At 41.3% G+C, this 24,126-nt stretch overlaps 1 protein-coding gene across 2 annotated transcripts in view; it reads right to left on the bottom strand.

Moving 5' to 3' along the window:
- The window catches only part of NECTIN1 (nectin cell adhesion molecule 1), a 440,283-nt gene that overhangs the window by 97,172 nt on the left and 318,985 nt on the right, over positions 1 to 24,126 (bottom strand). For both annotated transcript variants that reach the window (XM_077457381.1, XM_077457383.1), the window contains exons 7-8: positions 18,360 to 18,447; positions 14,437 to 14,535 (exon numbers count right to left, since the gene is read on the bottom strand). In XM_077457381.1, coding sequence (XP_077313507.1) covers positions 14,437 to 14,535; positions 18,360 to 18,447 — 187 coding nt within the window. The remainder of the gene's footprint in view (positions 1 to 14,436; positions 14,536 to 18,359; positions 18,448 to 24,126) is intronic.

Genomic DNA, 24,126 nt, shown 5'->3' with positions numbered 1-24,126 from the left:
CAAAGGACAATTGTGTCTGTATACAGTGTCCCTGGAAATGGATGTCTTTTTCCTTTTAGCCTTGTGGCACTACAAGTGTCAGCAAGATGACTAACAGCAATGATGTGTGTATACAGTGTCCATTTAACTTCTTCTGTGGTGCAGTGTCCCTGTTTCCTGCAAATGGGTAAAAGCCTCCTCAATCAATCCTGCAGTCATGGACCAAACAAATGTCCTGGAACAGCAGGCTCTCCTAGCGACCCTACTGGTCACCTTACACTTAGGTCTGATCTCTTCCTCCGCCTTCTGCTCTTTGAATTCTCCTCAGGAAATCAAAATGGAGTTTCTCCTTTCCTGTGCTCAGAGCATGCTGGTCTTTTGTAGTTCCATACAGTTAAATCTGAATGTGAAACTTGAGTGCTGGAACTACAATTCTCTTTATGCTTTGCTCCCCAATGGTAATCAATCTGCTGACAGGATATGATGACACAGAGTCTTAGCTGACAATAGAGGGAAACAGTCTCATTACAACAATGTTGCAGAGCGTCTTTTAATACTGCAGGTAAGATAGCCAGCTCCCTGCTACAAATCAGTTAGAGCAGTTTTTTTCCTTTTGGGATAAAGGTTTTACATAACTACATTAAAGCTAGAATGCATTAAGATAAAAAAAAACCTTCTGCCTTTACAACCACTTTAACCCCCCTGACGGTATTCCCGAGTCTGGCTCGGGGTGGAATTTTCATACCAAAAGCGGTATCCCCGAGCCAGACTCGGGACTGCATCGCTGGATCCAGGAGGATGTTTACTTACCTTCTCCTTCAGATCCAGCGTTGTCTCCCCGCTGTACGAGCGAGCCGTGTCTCGCTCGATCTATCACATCGCCGATCTCCGTGCCCTGCGAGCGTTGCGACGCACGGGGACGGAGATCGGCGCCAAATTCAAAAAGTGAAACAAACAGTAAACATACAGTATAATGTAATCTTACAGATTACATTGCTGTATGTAAATATTTCACATCCCCGTTGTCCCTAGTGGTCTGCCCAGTGTCCTGCATGCAGTTTTATGTAATAAAAACTGTTCTTTATGCCTGGAAACTGGAGATTGTCCATAGCAACCAAAACTGTCCTTTTACATCAAAAATGGTTTTAGACCAGCTAGAAAACAGCGATAATAAATTGGAATCACTCGCAGAATTGAGCGATAGCGATTTGTGGGGAGATCCGTCCTCAAATACTGAAAAGTAATGACAGCAACAATTCTGCAACTGAGCAAATTTCAGTGTTTTTGATTTGATTACATTATTGAATAATTTTTATTATTGTTATATTATTATTTGGTACAATTATTTATAATTATTTATTATATTATAATTTATGATTTCATTTTTCAAACTTTTTTATACCCGGGATGTCTGCTAGACTCTGGTTTGGACAGATTTAAGTGAGTTATTCCTAAGAATTGCAGGACTACAATATAAAACGCCAAATTTTCATGCAAAATAATGGTACCGCTTTTAGCACCTAAAATCCAAAATAATCGTACCGCCAGGGAGGTTAAGCCTCTACAATCACTTTAAATCAGTTAAATAAAAATACTGAATATTACTATTGTGCATTTTGTCCTTTTCACCATTGCAAACTCTGCCTATAGGACACCTGTAGAGAAAAAATATACTTGGATGGCATTGTAGATCTCCTTCCAAAAAAAGCTAGTTGCCCAGCATGCATGCAGATCAGGAAAGTCAGTGTGAAAGCAGGATTCCTGATCTGCATATATATTATGTGTAAATGGCTCTAAAAGTATTAGAGACAAAGGGATGGATTTTTTAAAGGCAAATAGACCTTTCACTTTGCAAGGAAAGTTGCACTCAATCAAGAAAGCAAAATTGCTGTGATTTTCATTTTCCTTTATTCCCTGTAAAGTGAAATTTCACCACATTCACTAATATCTGTGGAAAATGTACTTGCAAAGTACCTATTTGCCTATAGTAAATCAACCTTATTGCATCAGCATTACAGCTAGGGCAACTAGCAATTTCAGAATGAGAGGGCAGCATTTGAGGTTTCCATATTCTGTTTGCTCAGGTTTCCTTGAGCAGTAAGAGAAGTGTCCAGTGTTCTTTCATTCCCTTCCCTGTCTGCCTGTTGTGAGAGCTCTATGAGGACTTGAAATTTTACAGAGAGTCTGAAAGTAATCAATGTTTGCCATGCTTTCTCTTTAGAAAACTTATACTGCTTATTTATAAAACCTAAATTTGAAATAAATATTTAAAAACTATATGTAGTACCCTCTAGTGTACAGTGTGGTAAGGTAAATTTATGCTGACTCATAGTAGTTTGTGTGAGTCTGAATTTCCTGTGGGTTCAGCTTAAAGGGGTTCTAAAGGTTAGGTTTTTTTTTCTTTTTAAATAACAAACATGTTATATTTACTTCCTCTGTGCAAGGGTTTTGCACAGAGGGGCCCGATCTTCCTTTTCTGGGGTCCCCCAGTGACACTCCTGGCTCCTCCTCTTTTCGAGTGCCCCCACGGAGACCTGCATTCCCTGGGGTACTCGTACGGGCGTGCTCCAAAGTCCTGCTGCTGCGTCTATTGACACAGACAGCAGGACTTGGCCCCGCCCCTCCCATGTCACTGGCTTTGATTGACAGCAGTGGGAGCCAATGCTCCTGCTGAAATTAGTTCAGCCAATGAGGACCCGAGACAGTGGCTAGAGCTACGCTGCTTGTCCCCGTCGCTGGAACGATCGGGTTCAGGTAAGTAAAAAGGGGGCTCTGGGGGGCTCCTGCACTACAAAAGGTTTTTCCCCTTAATGTATAGAATGCACAACCCCTTTAATGTCAGGCTGGAAGGCTTTGTAGACCAGACCTCTATCATCCACCTGGTTCTGGAGGTCCATGGAAACTTCTAGAAACTAGTGGAGGCAGAGTCTGATTATTGATGGGAGTTTTGACCAATCCCCAGACAGGAGGCAGGGAGGGTAGTCGGACAGGCCCAGAAATATGGAAGAGCCTGGCCAGTGGGTTGTTGTCAGGTGGAAAATGGAGTGCTGAGACTGGAGTCATGTGGTCTAGGAAAGGACCCTGGGGCTGGGGTGCTCTGCCTCTAGGCTGGAGCTGAGGAAAGGAAGGAGAAGGAGCTGGAGAGAAGGCTCTTCATTACCCTTCAGTCTCATCCAGGAGATGCTCTGTCTAGCATGGCAAGACCTGTACATCAGGAGGCCTGAATAGCAGTCTTATCCAAGGCAGCATGGTTCAAGGTACAGTGTAAGTACCTCTACACCCCAGGGAATACAAGGGAAAAGGCTGCCAGGGATCATGTCACAGCTAACCTCTCTTTGTCTGGCAGCCAGGTGGGCTGGAATATTCTGCAAGTGTTGGGACTGTGTGAGGTTCTACTAAGGTGACACAGAGCTCCTACATACAATGTGTGTGGATTTTGACGCTTTCTTCTAAGGGGACACAGTGCTCCTGCATATAGTCTGGAACTTTGTACTCCTTCACTCAGGGGACATAGAGCTCCTGCAAGTCTTGTGTCTTTGAAAAATTCACCCAGGGGACATAGGGCTCCTGCAAGTTTGGGACCTTATGTTACTTCATCTAGGTGACATAGTGCTCTTGAAATAGGAAACTCTTCTAATGATCCATTAGAGATTGATATTACTGTGGAGGGAGTACAGTCCAGGATCTGCCTTTTGTGTACATAGTGAAGGAAGTTTGTCCTCAAGTTGTTCTATCAAGTCAAGTTGGGCATCCCATAATCCCTTATACCCATCCAAGTTGTTTTTCCTCAATAAAACAACAAAAACAAGCCCATGGACTGGTTACGTACTTCTTCACTCAGGGGACATAGAGCTCCTGCAAGTCTTGTGTCTTTGAGAAATCCACCCAGGGGTATAGGGCTCCTGCAAGTTTGGGACTTTATGCTACTTCATCTAGGTGACATAGTGCTCCTGAAATAGGAAACTCGACTATGTAAAAATGTCCAAAGTGGGCCCAATTAGCCATTTTCCCTACATAACGTATCATGTGACTTGTGAGTTTTACAAGGTCTCAGGTGTGAATGGGGAGCAGGTGTGTTAAATTTGGTGTTATCACTCTCACTCTCTCATGTTGGTCACTGGAAGTTCAACATGGCACCTCATGGCAAAGAACTCTCTGAGGATCAGACAAAAAAATTGTTGCTCTACATAAAGATGGCCTAGGCTATAAGAAGATTGCCAAGACCTTGAAACTGAGCTGCAGCATGGTGGCCAAGACCATTCAGTGGTTTAACAGGACAGATTCCACTCAGAACAGGCCTCGCCATGGTTGACCAATGAAGTTGAGTGCATGAGCTCAGCATCATATCCAGAGGTTGTCTTTGGGAAATAGAAGTATGAGTGCTCCCAGCATAGCTGCAGGGTTGAAGGAGTGGGGGGTCGTCCTGTCAGTGCTCAGACTATATGCATCACACTGCATCAAATTGGCCTGCATGGCTGTCATCCCAGAAGAAAGTCTCTTCTAAAGATGATGCACAAGAAAGCCCACAAACAGTTTGCTGAAGACAAGCAGACGAAGGACATGCATTACTGAAAATGTGTTCTGTGGTCTGATGAGACCAAGATAAACTTATTTGATTCAGATGGTGTCAAGCACGTGTGATGGCAACCAGGTAACGAGTACAAAGACAAGTGTGTCTTGCCTATAGTCAAGCATGGTGGTGGAAGTGTCATGGTCTGGGGCTGCATGAGTGCTGCCAGCACTGGGAAACTACAGTTCATTAAGAGAACCATGAATGCCAAAATGTACTGTCGCATGCTGAAGCCGAGCATGATTCCTTCCCTTTGGAGACTGGACCTCAGGGCAGTATTCCAACATGATGACGACCCCAAACACACTACCAGGGTGACCACTGCCTTGCTAAAGAAGCTGAGGGTAAAGGTGAGGGACTGGCCAAGCATGTCTCCAGACCTAAACCCTATTGAGCATCTGTGGCGCATCCTCAATTTCAAGGTGGAGGAGTGCAAGGTCTCTAATATCCACCAGCTCCGTGATGTCATCATGGAGGAGTGGAAGAGGACTCCAGTGGCAACCTGTGAAGCTCTGGTGAACTCCATGCCTAAGGGAGTTAAGGCAGTGCTGGAAAATAATGGTGGCCACACAAAATATTGACACTTTGTGCTCAATTTGGACATTTTCACTTAGGGGTGTACTCACTTTTGTTGCCAGCGGTTTAGACATTAATGGCTGTGTGTTGAGTTATTTTGAGGGGACAGCAACACTGTTATACAAGCTGCACATTCACTACTTTACATTGTAGCAAAGTGTAATTTCTTCAGTGGTGTCACATTAAAGGTATAATAAAATATTTCCAAAAATATGAGGGGTGTTCTCACTTTTGTGAGATATTGTATATGAATCTCTTGAATCACACATTTTAAGGGGGTTACCATGCAAGAGGCATCATTAGAGTTCAACCTCCAGGGAAGTCAGTTACATGTAGATTACACATTTATAAATGCAGTCAGGGCCAAAAATATTGGCATTACTGCATTTCTGTCAACAATGCACCACTTCACCAAGAAAATTGTTGCAATTACAAATGTTTAGTCACTCTCATGTTTATCTCTTTTGTTTGTATTGAAATGATACAAAAATGCAAAACTCCAAAAATGTACTGGAGAAAATTATTGGCACCCTCAATTTAATATTTGGTAGCACACCCCTTCGAAAAAAACCTGAAACCAATTGCTTCCTGTAACCATCAATGAGTTCTTACACCTCTCTACTGTAATTATGGACCACTCTTCTTTCGCCAACTGCTCCAGGTCTCTCAGGTTGTAAGAGTTTCTTTCCCAACTGCTGTTCTGAGATCTCGCCACAAGTGCTCTATGGGATTTAGATCTGAACTCATTGCTGGCCAGTTCAGTACTCTCCAGTGCTTTGTCTTAAACCATTTCTGGGTGTTTGACTTGTTCTTTGGGTCACTGTCCAGCTGTAATGTCCTGTACAGACAGTCGGACATTCCGACCACAAAATCCGTCAGATTTTTTCCGACAGATTTTGGCCGAAACTTGTGTTGCACACATACAGTCGGACAAAATCTGATCGTTCTGAGCGCGGTGAAATTCATTGCATACGACGGAACTACGTAAAGGCCAGTAGCCAATAGCGTTCATCGAATTTATTCTGGGCATGCGTGGCACTTTGCCCGTCCGAATTCTCTACAAACGATCGGAAAAAGTCAGATCGGATTTAGTTGTCGGAAAATTTTAGATCCACCTCTCAAACTTTTTTGGTCTGAATTTCCAACGGAAAAAGTCAGATAGAGCCCACACACAATCGGATTTTCCAACAACATAATCTGATCAGACCGCTTCCATCTGAATTTCTGGCCGTGTGTACAGGGCATAAGATTCATGACCTCTGACAGAGATCCAACTTTCTTACACTAGGCCCTACATTGTACCCCAGAATTCTTTGGTAGTATTCAGATTTCATAATGCCATGCAGAGTCAAGACATTGAGTGCCTGAAGCAACAAAGCAACCCAAAACATCAGTGAACCTCCATGTTTGACTGTAGATACTGTATTCTTTTCTTCAAAGCGGGACTGCACTGCGGAAAAAAATATTAAAAGCCAGCAGATACAAATACTGCATCTGCTGACTTTTAATAAATGGACACTCACCTGTCCCGGGGTCCAGCGATGCCGGCAGCCGAGATTGATTGGTCGCTCGGGTCTCGGCTGCTGCCGCCGCCATTCTAGGTGAGGGAATCAGTAAGTGAAGTGAAGCGGCTTCACTTCCCGGTTCCCTACTGCGCATGTGCGAGTCGCGCAGCGCAATAGGAATTGTCCGCGCTGTCTCTGGGACCCGTGTGTGACCCAGCAGACAGCTCGCAGGGACAGGAAGAAGCGTAGACTCCCGTGGGAGTCTATGCCTGGAAGTGGGTGTAAATACCTGTCTTTGAAAGGTATCTGCACCCCCCTCCCCCCTGAAAGGTGCCAATTGTGGCACCGGAGGGGGGGAGGGTTCCGATCAGCGGAAGTTCCACTTTAGGGTGGAACCCCGCATTAAAGGCCTCATTTCTTTTTCTGAAAACAACAGAATAATGGACGTTTACCAAAAAGCTGTCATTTTGTTTTGTCTAGCCACAGCACAATCTCCCAAAAGGATTTTGGCTTCCTCAGGTAAGTTTTGTTAAACTCCAATCATTTTTTTTTATGTTTCTGTGTTAGCAGTGGGGTCCTCCTGGGTACCCTACCATAGCGCCCCTTGTCATTCAGATTGCGAGCTGACACAGTTGTACCCTGTGCCTGAAGGTCAGCTTGAATTTGTCTGGAAGTTGATCGAGGTTCTTTATCCACCATTCAAACAATCTTTTGCCATGGGCAGTAAACTTCTTGACAATGTTGCGCACAATAGACACAAGAACATTATAGAGATGGATTTGAAACCTTGAGTTTGTCCATGCTTTTGCACAATTTTTGTTCTCAAATCCTCAGATAATTATTTGCTGCTCTTTCTCTTCTTCATGCTCTGTGTGGCACACAGAGACACACAAAAGAAAGTTTGAGTCCATTTTTCACTATTTTAACTGGTTGCCAGTGTGATTTCTATATTGTCAGCACCTGTTAAAACAGGTGAGTTTAATAAAAAATTACAGGAACATCACAAATTTGGAATGCAATTATTTCTTAAAAGTTTGAGAAGGTGGTGTAAAATTAGCATTTTACATATTTCCTTATTTAAAAATGTGTCTCTCTAAAGAATTCTAAGGCCGCGTACACACGCGGGGACTGTTCGCCCAACTTTGTCCGTCAAACAGTTTCAGCAAACAGTCCGCTCAAAATTAGCATGGACGGACATGGCCACACACGACGAACGAACAGTTTGCTGAAACCGTGCACGATGACGTGAACGGCACGTACGACGGGACGAAAAATACGACGTCCTATAAACTGCATTATAACTTTAGGCGTGTAAATCCTTTCTGAGCATGCGCGGAACTTAGTTTGACGAACAAGCCTACACACGAGGGGACTGTTCGCTGAAACAAAGTTTCAGCGGACAGTTTTTCGGAAATTCCGAAAAACCTTGTTCAGCGGACTGTTCGCTGAAACTGTCCGCTGAAACACTGTTCAGCGGACAAAGTTGGGCGAACAGTCCCCGCGTGTGTACGCGGCCTCAGTGGTGAAGTATGTTAGTATGTGTGTGAGATTAAGCGAGAAGGAGAATATTGCAGGGTATATGGCAAGGTATGCAAGTGGGAGTGTGTTACGAAAATATATGTTGTGTGATGTCGATTTGAGGAGACCTGTATGTTTTGTTGCGCCTTGGTTTTATTTGAGAATTAAAAGGTGTATGAGGAGGTATGGGTTGCAAGAGTGGAGAAAGGGGGACAGTGTTTGTTTGTGTAGGGATAGGGTAGAGGGTCAGTATATAGTAGGGATAGTTTAATGTTCTTTCGTTAATGAAGGGTGGGAATTTTTTATTTTTGTGAAATGTTCTTGTTATTGTTATTTTACTTTGAAATGTTTTTGTTATTTTTATTTCTGTTGTTGTGAATTTTTCTTGTTATCTTTATTATGTGCTTTTGGGGTTTTGGGTTTGGTGGGTGGGTTTTGTGGGTGGGTCTGTGGGTGGGTCTGTGTGTGGGAAGGGGGAGGTTTATGTAAATATTGTAACATTTTTGTGTTGAAAATATATTTTTGAATTATATTTTTTACAAATGTTGTTTTATTTTTGTACATATTTTGTTTGAATTTATGTTTTCTATGTATTTTACTTGTGAAATTTTAAATAAAAGAATTAAAAAAAATATTAAAATTCAGAGGGATTCCTGAAAATATCAAGATTTAAAACAATTTTTGAAAACATTGATGTCAAACCTACTTCCCACAATTCCTCACCAGGGACTGGTAATTGACAGAGCTCAGAGACTGCCTAAGTCCTCACATATACCAGAAAAGTTGCCAATAGATGTTCTGGCAAAAATACATTTCTATCATGTAAAAGATCTCTTGATGCAATATGCTCACCAGCACTCTCCGCTCCCAGACCCATATGCAGGCATTCTCTTTTATTCAGACGTCTCGCAAGGGACAGTATTAGCATGGAAAAATCTGAACTCTTATTACAAAAATTCTACGCAACCACAACATTACCTACAAATGGGGATTCCCCACCAAGTTACTCATTGATCAGAATAACACATCACACTCAATATACTCGATTGATGACGATCTAAAATTGCTGAAAAAATTGGGCCTGCTGCCCATCGATGAGGATATCCCACAGGGGAAATCCATTCCAGAAAAGATCCCACAACAATGGCACTCCAAACCAGACTAAGCTCCTACCTCTTCACCAAGGATAAATGACCTTTTACTTCCCTCGGCATGCTACTGTTTAACTTCTCAGGTTTATCATTCTTCAAAGTACTCGTGATTCCAGAAGGCAATTGTTACTTTCTCCTCAAGTTTAAAGTACAGTTTGATGCACACAAGTTGTTCTGCGTCTAATGCCCTGTACACACGACCAGTTTTCCCATCGGAATAAACTCTGAAGGTTTTTGCGACGGAAATTACGCTGAAACTGTCTTGCATACACACAATTACACCAAAGTCTGACCGCCAAGAACATAATGATGTACAACACATACAATGGGACTAGAAAAAGGCAGTTCAATAGCCAGTAGCCAATAGCTCCCATCTCGTACTTGCTTCAGAGCATGCGTTGGTTCTGTCGAAAATATTTAGAACATGTTCTATTTCTAGGTCCGTCAGAATTTTCGACGTAAAAAGTCTGATGGGGCATAGAATCAGAATATACGATGAAAAGCTCCCGTCTGACTTTTTCTGTTGGACATTCCGATCATGTGTACACGGCATAACTTCTTTTTTTATTACTGTTGTCCCTTTTTTACCTATTGTTCAATATGCTTACATTCTTATCCTCCTCCATTAAAGAAAGCTTACTTGCCCTCTCATATGGAAGCCTCTACACTCAGGGAAGCTGCACTGTAATATCTTGGATCTTCTTCACTATCATGAAGCTGTCATTCATCATTACTTTCTCAGTCAATGTCACAACTTAAGCTATTATCGTTGATCGCAAAAGGGCTCAACAGCCCACATAAGAGGAAAGCCCTCTGGAATGATGCACTTAAATTTAAGAGTGATATAATATGCATACAAGAATCACATTTTGTTATAGACAAACCTCCCAAATTTACATACCACAAGTTCCCAAATACATTTTGCTCTAACAGCCCCAAGAAGAAGTAAGGAGTTATTATTGCAATAAAGGATTCTGTCTATTTTCAACTTCTGGACCAATTTCTAGATGCTCAAGAAAGATACATAATTTTGGCTGTTATAATTGACATTGTCATATACACTACTGCTAACAATAATGCTCCAAATAAGCAACCTCCCAAATTCATAAAAAAAATCTTGAAGAAAGGGCTATGCTGTGAAGCAGGGCTATGTAAATCCAAGGCCAGGATCAATAGAGATATAAATCCTTTGATCAGTAAAACAGCTCCTTTATAAGCATTAGAGTTCAGCTTTAAGGAAGTTAAGGATAATTTACTTCAATACATATAGAGAGTGCCAGGCTCAGTACAACTTGGGCATTAACAGATAAGATTTAAGATCATCTATATGATAGTATAATAACAAAAATGCCAATGTGTCTAAAAATTGGGGTTGATTTGCTAAAGCAAATATACTGTGCACTGAAAGTTCAGTTGGTCCAGAGCTTAGTAAATGAGGTAAAGCTTAACTTTCCAAAGGGTACCCAATCGCATTTTTGCTTGCACATATAAATCAACAAAGCTTCCCATTCAAATAAAAATTTTCTTAATTTTACAAATATTTACCCATAACTTTGATTGTTGCTCAGCAGCCAAAAGTATTGTTAACCTGTTAATTTGACGCATGATTTACAATTAGATGACAGTACCGGATCTATCTTTTTATTATATGTATTTGATTGCTTTATAGTTTAACAATTAAAGGGTTCATATGTTGGTTTAATTAGTGTTGCTAGGAAAGACACTTTGTTTAGCCAGACATTTTTATTATCTCTGTGCAAGTTGTGACATTCTGTTGCGTTTGATATAAGTATATATATATATATATATATATATATATATATATATATATATATATATATATATATATATATATATATATATATATATATCTACATATAGTAAATTCATTATTTTCTCCATCAGACTAGTTTTCACAGGAACAGAAATCAGGTTTTATTTGAGTTTGTTTGAGACTGTTTATCAAACGAATGTTTTGGTAACGAGTACATAGGCTATCCTCAAACAGTGGGAAGTGTTGACAGTTTCAACAGTCAATTGTCTCTACAGCTACAGTAAACAGGTATGTTTTCTGTTATTTGGTAACTATGATAAGCAACCTGATACATAAAAGGGGTTGTCAGCCATAAGCTAGGGGGCTCCATAATGCATTAACACCAAAAGACTCTCATCTGTAGCCATTGAAGAAAAAATATGCTTTTGCCTGATTCTCCAATAACTACCAACTGAGCCCTCGTCACTGGAGATCACGAACACAGTAATCGAGGTTAAGGAACTTTTAAGCGTATTTCTATTATTAAAGACCATAGGCTGTTTATTTGCTAGGCATTTTGCTTGTTTTAGATATCTGTCAGTCTTGATTTGTATTCCTAATGTTGTAATATTTTTGTATGTACAGCATTTTTGTTTAGTAAAAGCACATTTACACACTGCAGAGGTCTCAGCTTCCTTGCTTATACCGCAAAGCAACCTTAATAGATAGACGTAAGAAAAAACAGACTTCACATACCATTTTTTTTTTTTTGCCAAAATAAGTTAATTGTATCATAATATATGGCATTTTATTTAGTAATATTCATTTTGGTTTTTAAACATTGATTTTTAAAGTTTTTCAATATTTAATTGCAGTTAATGAATTACTATATGGTGTGGAGTTTTTTTTTTTTTGATCAGTGACATCAGACATACTGAATGTTTACAGTATATAATTCACTTGTCACTCAAGACAAGTATGTTATATGTCAAATACACTAATGGGGCTGTCTCCAAATTCAAAAATGCATGCAGATGCCAGGAAATGCCCGCAAACCAGAAATGGAGGCAGCTTATCATGTCTAATAGCTTGACACCCACAGGTATACTTTAATAACAGGATGTCTTGATAAAGTCATTTCTGTTGAATCAGTAAAATATTAATTTCACAGTACACATATTTATCAGCTGTTAGACTGATAATACACGTCAGTCACTGCAAGAAAGAAAGATTGCATACTGACAAAACATTGATCTTAGTAGTCTTCAGCTGACAGACAACAATGGATTCTTTGACATCAGCTTAATATTACTGGCAGAGACAAATATTTGATTTCTTTCTAGATTCAATAATATATATAGAGTCAGAATACTGCTTTGATTCTCTTGCTATTTATCAGAATTGAGTTTGTCTACAGGACACGTTCTTGTAGATCACAGGGTATACAGTATAAACAGTCTATGATCAATCTGTTTTTTGAACTGCGTGTGTATGTAACTAGGTAAAAAATGGTGGCATCTTTCTTAACAGTTATTCCGTTTTTTAAATTGGTAACAAAGGTGTGTTCATTCATGAACAGGTTCATTTAGGATGAATATATTATCCATACAGTGCATCCGGAAAGTATTCACAGTGCTTTGCTTTTTCCACATTTTGTTATGTTACAGCCTTATTCCAAAATTGATTGAATTCTTTATTTTCCTCTGAATTCTACAAACAATAATACCTTATACTGACAATTGTGAAATAAGTTTGTTTGAAATCTTTGCAAATTTATTAAAAATAAAAAATGAAAAAAATCAAATGTACATAAGTATTTAAAGCCTTTGCGCAATACTTTGTTGAAGCACCTTTGGCACCAATTACAGCCTCAAGTCTTTTGGAGTATGATGCTACAAGCTTGGCACAACTATTTTTGGTCAGTTTCTCCCATTCTTCTTTGTAGGATCTCTCAAGCTCCATCGGGTTGGTTCGGGAGTGTCGGTGCACAGCCATTTTCAGATCTCTCCAGAGATATTCAATCGGATTCAAGTCTAGGCTCTGGCTGGGCCACTCAAGGGCATTCACAGAGTTGTCCCATAGCCACTCCTTTATTATCTTGGTTGTGTGCTTAGTGTCATTTACCTGTTGGAAGATGAACCTTCAGCCCAGTCTGAGGTCCAGAGTACTCTGGAGCAGGTTTTCATCAAGGATGTCTCTGTACATTGCTGCATTCATCTTTCTCTCTATTCTAACTATACTCCCAGTTCCTGCCGCTGAAAAACACTCTCACAGCATGATGCTGCCACCACCATGCCTCACTGTAGCGATGGTATTGGCCAGTTGATGAGCAATGCCTGATTTCCTCCAAACATGATGCTTGCCATTCAGGCCAAAGAGTTCAATCTTTGTTTTATCAGACCAGAGAATTTTGTTTCTCATGGTCTGAAAGTCCTTCCGGTGCCTTTTGGCAAACTCCGGGTGGGCCATCATGTGCCTTTTACTGAGGAGTGGCTTCCGTCTGGTCACTCTACCATACTGGCCTAATTGGTGGAGTGCTGCAGAGATTGTTGTTCTTCTGGAATGTTCTCCTCTCTCCACAGAGAAATGCTGGAGTTCTGTCAGAGTGACCATCAGGTTCTTGGTCACCTCCCTGACTAAGGCTGGGTTCACACATATGCGGCCGCAGGTTCATGCATGGGATCTGGTGTATCCCTGTTCACCGTTCAGGTGCATATCTGATCAGAATTTTTGCCTGAATCAGATCCAAAGACGCACATGACCCTTTTTGAATGCAGATGTCAGCCGACCCAGACCTGTTTGAACCAGCTCCATTGAGAGCCGGTCACACTCACCTGTCATGTGAATTGGATGCAGGGAAACCTGCATCCAATTTTCACATGTGTGAGCCCAGTCTAAGGCCCTTCTCCCCAGATCACTCAGTTTGGCTGGACGGCCCACTCTAGGAATAGTCCTGGTGGTTCCAAACTTCTTCCACTTAGGGATGATGAAGGCCACTGTGCTGATTGGGGCCTTCAATGATGCAGAAATCTTTCTGTACTCTTCCCCGGATGTGTGCCTCAATACAATCCTGTCTCAGAGGTCTACAGACAATTTCTTGGACTTCATGGCTTGGTTTGTGCTCTGACATGCACTGTTAACTGTGGGACCATATATAGGCAGGTGTGTGCCTTTCCTAATCATGTCCAATCAACTGAATTTACCACAGGTGGACTCCAATCAAGTTGTAGAAACATCTCAAGGATGATCAGTGGAAACTGGATGCACCTGAGATCAATTTTGAGTGTCATGGCAAAAGCTGTGAATATTAATGTACGTGTGATTTTTTTTTCATTTTTTATTTAGATTTTTTTAAACTATATGGAACATCAGTTTGCACCTTACCCTCTTCTCACAGTCTGATGCTGAGATATCATAATAAGGAGTCTGTATAGGCAGCGCAATAATCTCTTCTTCTGCTTTCACCGGGTCTAAGTGCACAATCTGGGGAGACAGTCACAGACACATTTGGTAGTAAAATTATGAAGAATTGGGTAATATATACATATATACATATATATATATATATATATATATATATATATATATATATATATATACATACAGTATCTCACAAAAGTGAATACGCCACTCACATTTTTGTAAATATTTTATTCTATCTTTTCATGTGACAACACTGAAGAAATTACACTTTGCTACAATGTAAATTAGTGAGTGTACAGCTTGTATAACAGTGTAAATTTGCTATCCACTCAAAATAACTCAACACACAGCCATTAATGTCTAAACCACTGGCAAAAAAAGTGAGTACACCCCTAAGTGAAAATGTGCAAATTGGGCTCAAAGTGTCAATATTGGTATGGAGTTCCCCAGAGCTTCACAGGTTGACACTGGAGTCCTCTTCCAGTCCTCCATGACAACATGACCCAAAGAAAGAACCGCGCTGTCCTAAGAGTGAACTTAGGGTGTGTGCTTCCCCTAAAGGAAATTTAACATATAAAAAGTTGTATTGCAATATCAACAAATAGTTGTATCAATACCTCATACCTGGAAAAAACGTTTTGGTGTTAAAATTATAATCATAAGTGTGCATCAACAGCAATAACACATCTTAAATCTATTATAAATGGTGCAAAATTACAACATTTACACACTTATCACAATGTGTACAAAACAGTGACTTAACTGCATATACATCAACACAAACCAAGAAAAACAAAAATGAGCTAAAGAACTCTCAATAATAAAGTGTCCAATTATCAAATTGTTAAAGAAAAGTCCGTATAATTTTAACACCAAAACGTTTTTTCCAGGTATGAGGTATTGATACAACTATTTGTTGATATTGCAATACAATTTTTTATATGTTAAATTTCCTTTAGGAGAAGCACACACCCTAAGTTCACTCTTAGGACAGCGCGGTTCTTTCTTTGGGTCAAGTTTATGAGTATATAACTTTTGGTATATATCAGAACTGCAGCAGTATTTGATGTGTACACAATTTAAATTTTATTTTAGGTGGTAGCGCGATTTTTCCTTTTCCTCCATGACAACATCACTGCGCTGGTGGATGTTAGAGAACTCCACCTTCTGTTTAAGGATGCCTTACAGATCCTCAATAGGGTTTAGATCTGGCAAGTCCATCACCTTTACCCTCAGCTTCTTTAGCAAGGCAGTGCTCGTCTTGGAGGTGTATTTGGGGTCATTATCATGTTGGAATACTGCCATGCGGCCCAGTCTGAGAAGGAAGGGGATCATGCTCTGCTTCAGTATGTCACAGTACATGTTGGCATTTTTGGTTCCCTCAATAAACTGTAGCTGCCCAGTGCCAGCAGCACTCATGAAGCAGATAATGACACTCCCACCACCATGCTTGACTGTAGGCAAGACACACTTGTCTTTGTACTCCTCACCTGTTTGCCGCCACACACTCTTGACACCATCTGAACCAAATACGCTTATCTTGGTCTCATCAGACCACATGACATGTTTCCAGTAATTCATGTCCTTAGCCTGCTTGTCTTCAGTGAACTGTTTGCGGGCTTTCTTGTGCATCATCTTTAGAAGAGGCTTCAGACCAATTTGATGCAGTGTGCGGCATATGGTCTGAGCACTGACAGGCTGACTCCCCACCCCTTCAATCTCTGCAGCAATGCTGGCAGCACTCATATGTCTATTTCCCAAAGACAACCTCTGGCTATGATGCTGAGCTTGTGCGCTCAACTTCCTTGGTCGACCATTGCAAGGCCTGTTCTGAGTGAAACCTGTCCTGTTAAGCCGCTGTATGGTCTTGGCCATCATGCTGCAGCTCAGTTTCAGGGTCTTGGCAATATTCTTACAGCCTAGGCCATCTTTATGTAGAGCAACAATTCTTTTTTGTTGCTCAGAGAGTTCTTTGCCATGAGGTGCCATGTTGAACTTCCAGTGACCAGTATGAGAGGGTGAGAGCGATAACACAAAATGTAACTCATCTGCTCCGCATTCACACCTGAGACCTTGTAACACTAACAAGTCACATGACACCAGGGAGGAAAAATTGCTAATTGGGCCCAATTTGGACATTTTTACTTAGGGGTGTACTCAATTTTGTTGCCAGCGGTTTAGACATTAATGGCTGTGTGTTGAGTTATTTTGAGGGGACAGCAAATTTACACTGTTATACAAGCTGTACACTCACTACTTTACATTGTAGCAAAGTGTAATTTCTTCAGTGTTGTCACATAAAAAGATATAATAAAATATTTACAAAAATGTGAGGGGCCTACTCACTTTTGTGAGATACTGTATGTGTATATATATATATATATATATATATTTGTGAATACAGATTTCCCCTAGGAATGGGACTTTTTAGTATATACACACACACACACACACACACACATTTGCAAACCCAATTGACACATTGTAAAGAGAAAAGGATCATCGTTACTCCTGACCAGCCCAGGTGAATAAACGATGAAGAATGGCCTCAGCCTACATGTCTCCACCAAACCACATACCCTGATGGTCGAGACATGTAGGCTGAGGCCACTCTTCATTGTTTATTCACCTGGGCTGGTTGGAAGTGGCAGCGATCCTTTCTGCTTTACATTTACTAACCCCCTGGATCGGTATCAGGATAATCCTGCACCCCTTTACTTCTATTTTGAGCAGGGTCATAAGCAATCAACCAGGTCTGACCATCACATTATTTTAAGCCAGGTTTATATTATATTATATTATTATTATTATTATTATTATTATTATTATATCAAATTATTTTACTTGAACCATTTCATATATACATTTTTTTTTATATAATTGTATTTTTATTAAGGATTTATAAAAATACAAAAATGCGCTAAAAAACCCCACATGGAATCTAGTATATCTCACATTGTACAAAAGGTATCACAATGGGCAAAGATAAACAGAGTAGATGCCCCTTGGGGTAGGACAACATGTTGTTTATAGACATTGGAAAGTATCTATTGTAAACCAGAAATCATCAATAGACTTATCATATAAGGTTCAACATAAACATTGTATCTGGTAACCAGAGTTGCTAAGAAAATGGTTAACTGTGGACCTTGAAACATTTAGAAAACATACAATTCCATATGTGAATTTATTGATTTATTGATTATGCATTATGATCGAAGTCCCTTCATATATACATTTTTTAAGCCAAATGTAACTCTGCTTGCAGACATCTGTGTATCACAATTAAGATAAGAAAGTGGCAAGCTTGAGCCACAAAACACGTCTTTGGTGAAATAAAGAAATGTGATGTTCATTCAATACGATGAGCCTCATTCTTTCTGGACACAATACAACATTTACATAACTGACAGTATTTCTGTGATCGCCTCTGCAGCTTGAACTACTGATGTTTTTTTTTGCTCCTTCTCAAACGACAAGCAACCAACGTGGCACTGATACAAGGCATGTTTAGAAGCTGTAGCTGGGTAACTGTCCAGCAGTTTGTACACTTCTAAAATACTTCTTAATTAAAATGCTGATAATGCAAAAAAGTTAAGAAATGAGCCTATTTGTAACAATTAAAAACATCAATAGAATTATATTTTTTAGCCAACATGGTTCCTATTCAGCAATAGCAGCATTTATTGCATTTAAATCTAGTTCGTTTTCATTATCTTGCATGCCTGGAGCTCGGCTTTTAAACAGATATAACAGAAAGCACTTATTTTTCATTCTCTGGTCTGTACTAGCAGAAGGACAAAAGCAATATCCTGTAATTGATTGCTACACAAAGTTTTCATAGTTCAGTCTATCTATATAGGTTTGTTAATGAATCTGTATACCTGAATGTCTTGAGCAGTTATGTGGGTTTTTACTTCTGTTCTCTTCTTTGGTGGAGGTGCTGGTTTATGTGATGGAGGAGGATCTACTCTGAAGACAGAAATAAAAGAGAAAAACAACAGATTACATAGTATTAAAACAGTGTTTATTTTATCTCCGACCTGTGAACCTTGCATGTGTGGGGAATATTAAAATAAACCATTCAAAATGCAAAATACCTGTGTTAAAGGTCTCAAATGCATTAGTAGGAGACCAAGACTGATCAGTGTGTGGATAGGCAGGGGACCCATGTTATTTATTGTGTATTCAACAAATGGCATTGCATCTTCATTTAGTTGAACAACTGGTTCTTTATTGTCCTTTCTTGTGGCGTATTAATTCTGCATCATCAGATCTTTTATCATAAATATACAGTATTTTTTTATAAGAATCAGGACTCACTTTCCCAGGACACTTTATACAAATGTGCTTGTACTCCCGTGCACCAAAGAATTTCATCAGATTAAATGATGTGAACAAAAAGACAGTTTTCAAGGGTAAGCTAGGAAGCATGGAGTAGTCAGGTAAGCAAAGGTCATATCCAGTCAGGGGTGTAACTACAGGCAGGGCTGGACTTACCATTGGGCTTGACTGGGCTCAAGCCTATGGGCCCCGCTGAGATACATAGCCGAGTGTGCTCGGTTCACAGTCACGCCCAGTCCCGCCCTATGATGGACATAACACAGGGACTGGGCGTGACTGTGAGCCGAGCCGAGTACACTGGGCTACTCTCAGCTCCGCTCAGGACTGGCAGAGGACCCGAGAGCTGCTGTAATGATATATTCGGTGACCCATTGCAGTTTGCTACGGAAGTGACGTTCCGTCGCCGCCATCTTGCTACGCCCCACACTCATCCACAGTAAGGATACACTAAGAAGGGGTAAAGGGGACATGTTGTTACATCCACCGGAGTTTTGCATTTTAGACGTATTTATAACATTAAAGATAGTATAGAGTGAAATACAGTACTTACAACTCCGTCTGACTGCTTAGATGTTGAATTTTAAAAGCAGGGAACTTCTGTCAGATTAGCAAACCTGTGATTCAAGATCTAAGTAGTCAGACGGAGTTCTAAGTCCTGTATATAAACTGACTTTACTGTTATAAATACGTGTAAAATGAAAAACTCCGGTGGGTGTAACAACATGTCCGCTTTACCCCTTATTAGTGTATCCTTACTATGGTTGTGTGTGGGGTGTACCAAGATGGAGGCGACAGAACGTCACTTCCGTATCAAACTGCGATGGGTCGCTGAATATGTCGTTACACCGCTGAGAGGACCGGAGAGCAACCGAGATACACAGGACTCTGTATCTCGGCGGCGCCATTTTTAAACTTCAAAACTGCAATGACAAGGCTGCAAATTACACTGGGGCAAGGCTGCAAATGACAAGGCTACACTGACAAGGCTGCAATGACACTGGACAAGGCTGCAGGTGGATGGGCAAGGCTGCAGATGGACACTGATAAGGCTGCATTGACGGGCATTTAAATGTAAGTTTTTTTCCTTAAACTTCCCTCCTAAACTTGGTGTGCGCGTGATACACCGATATATATACGGTAATGTATAGAAGGTAGGGCCCGAAAGTGACTCAAGCCCAGGGGCCCCCACCACCCTAAATCCTGCCCTGACTACAGGGGTCACAGAGGTCGCAATTGTGACCTAGCCCCAAACTCCAGGGGCCTGTTCATATTTCCCCTGCAGCCACAGAAATCATGCTTCTTCTTCTCTCCCTCATGCAGGCATTCAGCTGCTGCAGGAGAAAAATGGAAGGGATCAGTTTCTCTGCATGCTGCCCCCCCCACCTATCCAAGTCCTGCTACCTCCATGTGTTCTCTCCTGCCCCTTCCCTTAGTCTGTCAGTAGGGCTGCCAAAGCCAAAGCATGAGGAACAGAGGTAGTCAGGAGGAACATAGTAATGATAAGAGGCAGTGGATTACTAGCATGGTCAAGGCATCAGATCAAAGGCAGTTCAGAGGTTAGGAAGTAGCAGATTCAAGATCACCAGTAGAAAAGCAACACTGCTGACATAGATTGAGAGCAGGCAGAAACAGGGAGGAAAATAAGAAAGACGATTAGAATACAGGGAACTGAAACTAGGCAAAGACAGGGTTAACAAGGAACACTCAAAACACAGGACTGATAGGAACAGCAACAACAACAAAGAAGCATGGGGCCAAGCCCTAGAGACAGCAAAATGAATCCCAAAGTTGTCAGAGTATGGGCCAATCAGTAAGCAAGCATTTGATAATGCCCATCCTTAAACAAAGCTCATCCAAGTAGATAACTAAGGCAGGTATGTCAAAAGGAAGTCCTAGAGTGCAGGAAAAGCCAGAAAGGATTGTAAATGAAGGAGCTACCAGTAAGTAGCAACATGCTAATGGCAGAACCCAGGAATGAAAGGAAAAACAACAGCAATATCAACAGGTAAACAGCAGGTCCCAGGGAAGACAAATGGGGCAACAACAGGTTTCCATCAAAAGCTAAGAGTCTAATGACCAACTGTGCCACAGAGAAGGAGCAGATTAGAGATAATCCCTATTTAATCCACTAAATGTGTAAAATGAAGATACATTTGTTAATCTGTTGTGGTTACGTGCACTTTTGAAGTAGTTATTTTTAGATTTTCTTTGTGTGCAGAATATTTAATCATCCTTTTGCACTAAGCGCACAATTATTTTTGGGTTACATATTTGCTGTTCTGATTTTGTTTTGTTTATTTAAAGGGGTGAACTTGGATAGGGCATAGGGATGCATGGGATGCCCAGAACTGAAGAACTTGGATGAACACTTGAGAACTTGCTAATGTCTCTGGGGGTATCAGTGGTGGAGAAGGATCTGGGTGTTCTGGTAGATCATAAACGTAATAATAGCATGCAATACCAGGCTGCGGTATCCAAAGCGAGCAAAGTCCTTTCTTGTATTAAGAGCGGTATGGACTCCAGAGAGAGAGATATAATTTCACCACTGTACAAATCCTTATTAAGACCTCATCTGGAATATTCAGTTCAGTTATGGGCACCAGTTCCCAAAAATTATACTGGAGAATGTGCAGAGAAGAGCAACCAAACTGATAAGATGCACGGAGGAGCTCAGCTATGAGGAAAGATTAGCGGAACTGAATTTACTGTGTTCTCTCTTCAGAAGGGGAGATTAAGAGGGGAAACAAGCAACATCAGTGTAGAGTTATTCAAATTAAGGTCATCACAGGGGACTAGGAGGGCAGAGATTTAATCTCCAAATATGAAAAGGCTTCTTCACAGTAAGAGCTGTGAAAATTTGGAATAGAGCTGGTTCTGGCCAACTCAGTAGATTATTTTAACCACTTGCTGACTGGACCATAGCCAAATGATGGCTACAGCACGGTGGGCTTATTCTAGGAGGACGTACAATAATGTCCTCTCAGAATCACGCTTCCGATGTGCACCTGGGAATGTCTGTGACCGTTGGGTCATCTGGACACGGCGCATCAAGTATCGGGGTAAAGGGCCAATGACAGCAGCCCTTTACCACATGATCGTTCCGTCCAATGACAGAGTGATCACTTGTCAACAAACCAGCACATGTCTGGTTCAACTCTCTCCTCTCCTTGCATGCTGCACACTCTGATCAGTACAGCATGGAAGGAGAGTAGGGAGAGAGCAACAATGCTCACCCGTGCCTAACCCGTGCCTCATCTGTGCCTCATTCATGCTAATATGTGCCTCATTTAGGCCCATATGTGACTAATTTATGCCCATATGTCCCTAATTCATGCCCATCTGTGCCTCATCCATTCCCATCTGTGCCTCATTCATGCCCATATGTGCCTCATCCATGCCCATCTATGCCTCATTTAGGCCCATATGTGCCTCATTCATGCCCATCTGTGCCTAATTCATGCCCATAGGTGCCTCATCCATGCCCATCTTTGTCTCATTCATGCCCATCTGTGCCTCATCCATGCCTCATCCATCCCCATCTGTGCCTAGTCTGTGCCTCATTCATGCCCATCTGTGCCTCGCCCATGCCCATCTGTGCCTCGCCCATGCCCATCTGTGCCTCATCCATGCCTCATCTGTGCCTCATGCATGCCTCATCTGTGCCTCATTCCTGCCCATTTGTGCCTCATCCATGCCCATCCATGCCACATCATTGCTCATCTGTGCCACATCCATGCCTCATCCGTGCTCATCTGTGCCACATCAGTGCTAATCCTTGCCTCATGCATGCCTATCCGTGCCACATTCATGGCTCATCTGTGCCTCATCTGGTCTCATCCGTGCCTCATCCGTGGTCATTCATGCCACATTCATGCCACATCAGTGCTCATCCGTGCCACAGCAGTGCTCATCCATGCCTTGTCTGTGCCTCATCCATGGTCATTCATGCCACATCCATGCCTCATCCGTGCCACATCAATGCTCATCTATGCTTATCAGTGCCCTACAGAGCACAAAAGTGTAATAGATAGTCAGGAAATTAGATTTGTAATTTTATGTCCCTAGAGCACCTGACGGTGCCCTCTGAATGTTGGGCCTCTGTATGTGGCCAGGCTGTGTAAAAGTCTCACATATGAGGTATCGCCATACTCAGGAGGAGTAGCAGAATGTATTTTGGGGTGTAAGATGTCTTATAAATGGACAACTTTGTGTAAAAAAAAAAAAAAATGTGTTTTCATTTTCTGTCCACATTTTCCAAAAACTTGTGGAAAAAAAATGACATGTTCAAAAGACTCATAATGACTCATGGAATATACGTTGCAGTGTTTTCTTTCCAAAATGGGGGCCATTTTGTGAGCCTTTTCATTGTCTTGGAGTGTGTTCCAGGGCCTTCAAAAGTGTGATAGTTTGTCAGGAAATTATATGTGTAATTTGTGCTCCTAGAACACCTGGAGGTGCTACTTGGATGTGGGCCTCTGTATGTGGCCACGCTGTGTAAAAGTCTCACACAAAGTATCGCCATACTCAGAAGGAGCAGCAGAATGTGTTTTGGGGTGATGTTGCAAGTTTGCATATGCTGTGTGTGAGAAACTTGGTAATATGACAATTGTGTTTAAAAAAAAATCTTAATTTTGCAAAGAATTGTGGGGAAAAAATTTAAAAACTCACCATGCCTCTTACTAAATACATTGGAATGTCTACTTGCCAAAAGGGGGTAATTTATGGGGTATTTTTACTTTACTGGCTTGTTAAGCCGCGTACACACGGGCGGACTGTCTGTCCAACTTAGTCCGCTGAAACACATTTCAGCGGACAGTCCGCTCGTGTGTGGGCTTCAGCGGACTTTTTCAGCGGACAGTCTGGCGGACTAAGTCTTTCGGAATTTCCGTAATACAGTCCGTCCAACTTTGGTTTCAGCGGACAGTCCGCTCGTGAGTAGGCTAGTTGGACGGACTAAGTATGGCGCATGCTCAGAAAGGATTTACACGGCGGAAGGTTGCATTGCTGAGTATTGGACGTCCTATTTCTAGTCCCGTCGTACGTGCTGTACACGTCATCGCGCAAGCTTTCAACGGACTGTCTGTTCATCGTGTGTGGTCAAGTCCGTTCATTCAAAAGTAGGACGGACTGTCCGTCGGATTGTCTGATGGACTTAGTTGGCCAGACAGTCCGCCCGTGTGTACGCGGCTTAAGTGTCTCAAGAAATGGGATAGGCCGTCAGTACATCAGGTGTGATCAATTTTCAATGATTGCCACCATAGCTTGTAGACTCTATAACTTTCCCAAAGACCAAACAAAATATACTTA

Source organism: Lithobates pipiens, unplaced genomic scaffold (assembly GCF_037356315.1).
Source record: "Lithobates pipiens isolate NorthernLeopardFrog02 unplaced genomic scaffold, aLitPip1_a1.2 Scaffold_27, whole genome shotgun sequence".
Taxonomy (NCBI): domain Eukaryota; kingdom Metazoa; phylum Chordata; class Amphibia; order Anura; family Ranidae; genus Lithobates; species Lithobates pipiens.
The sequence above is the reverse complement of the archived record's forward strand: the minus strand, read 5'-3'. Positions and strand labels throughout refer to the sequence as shown.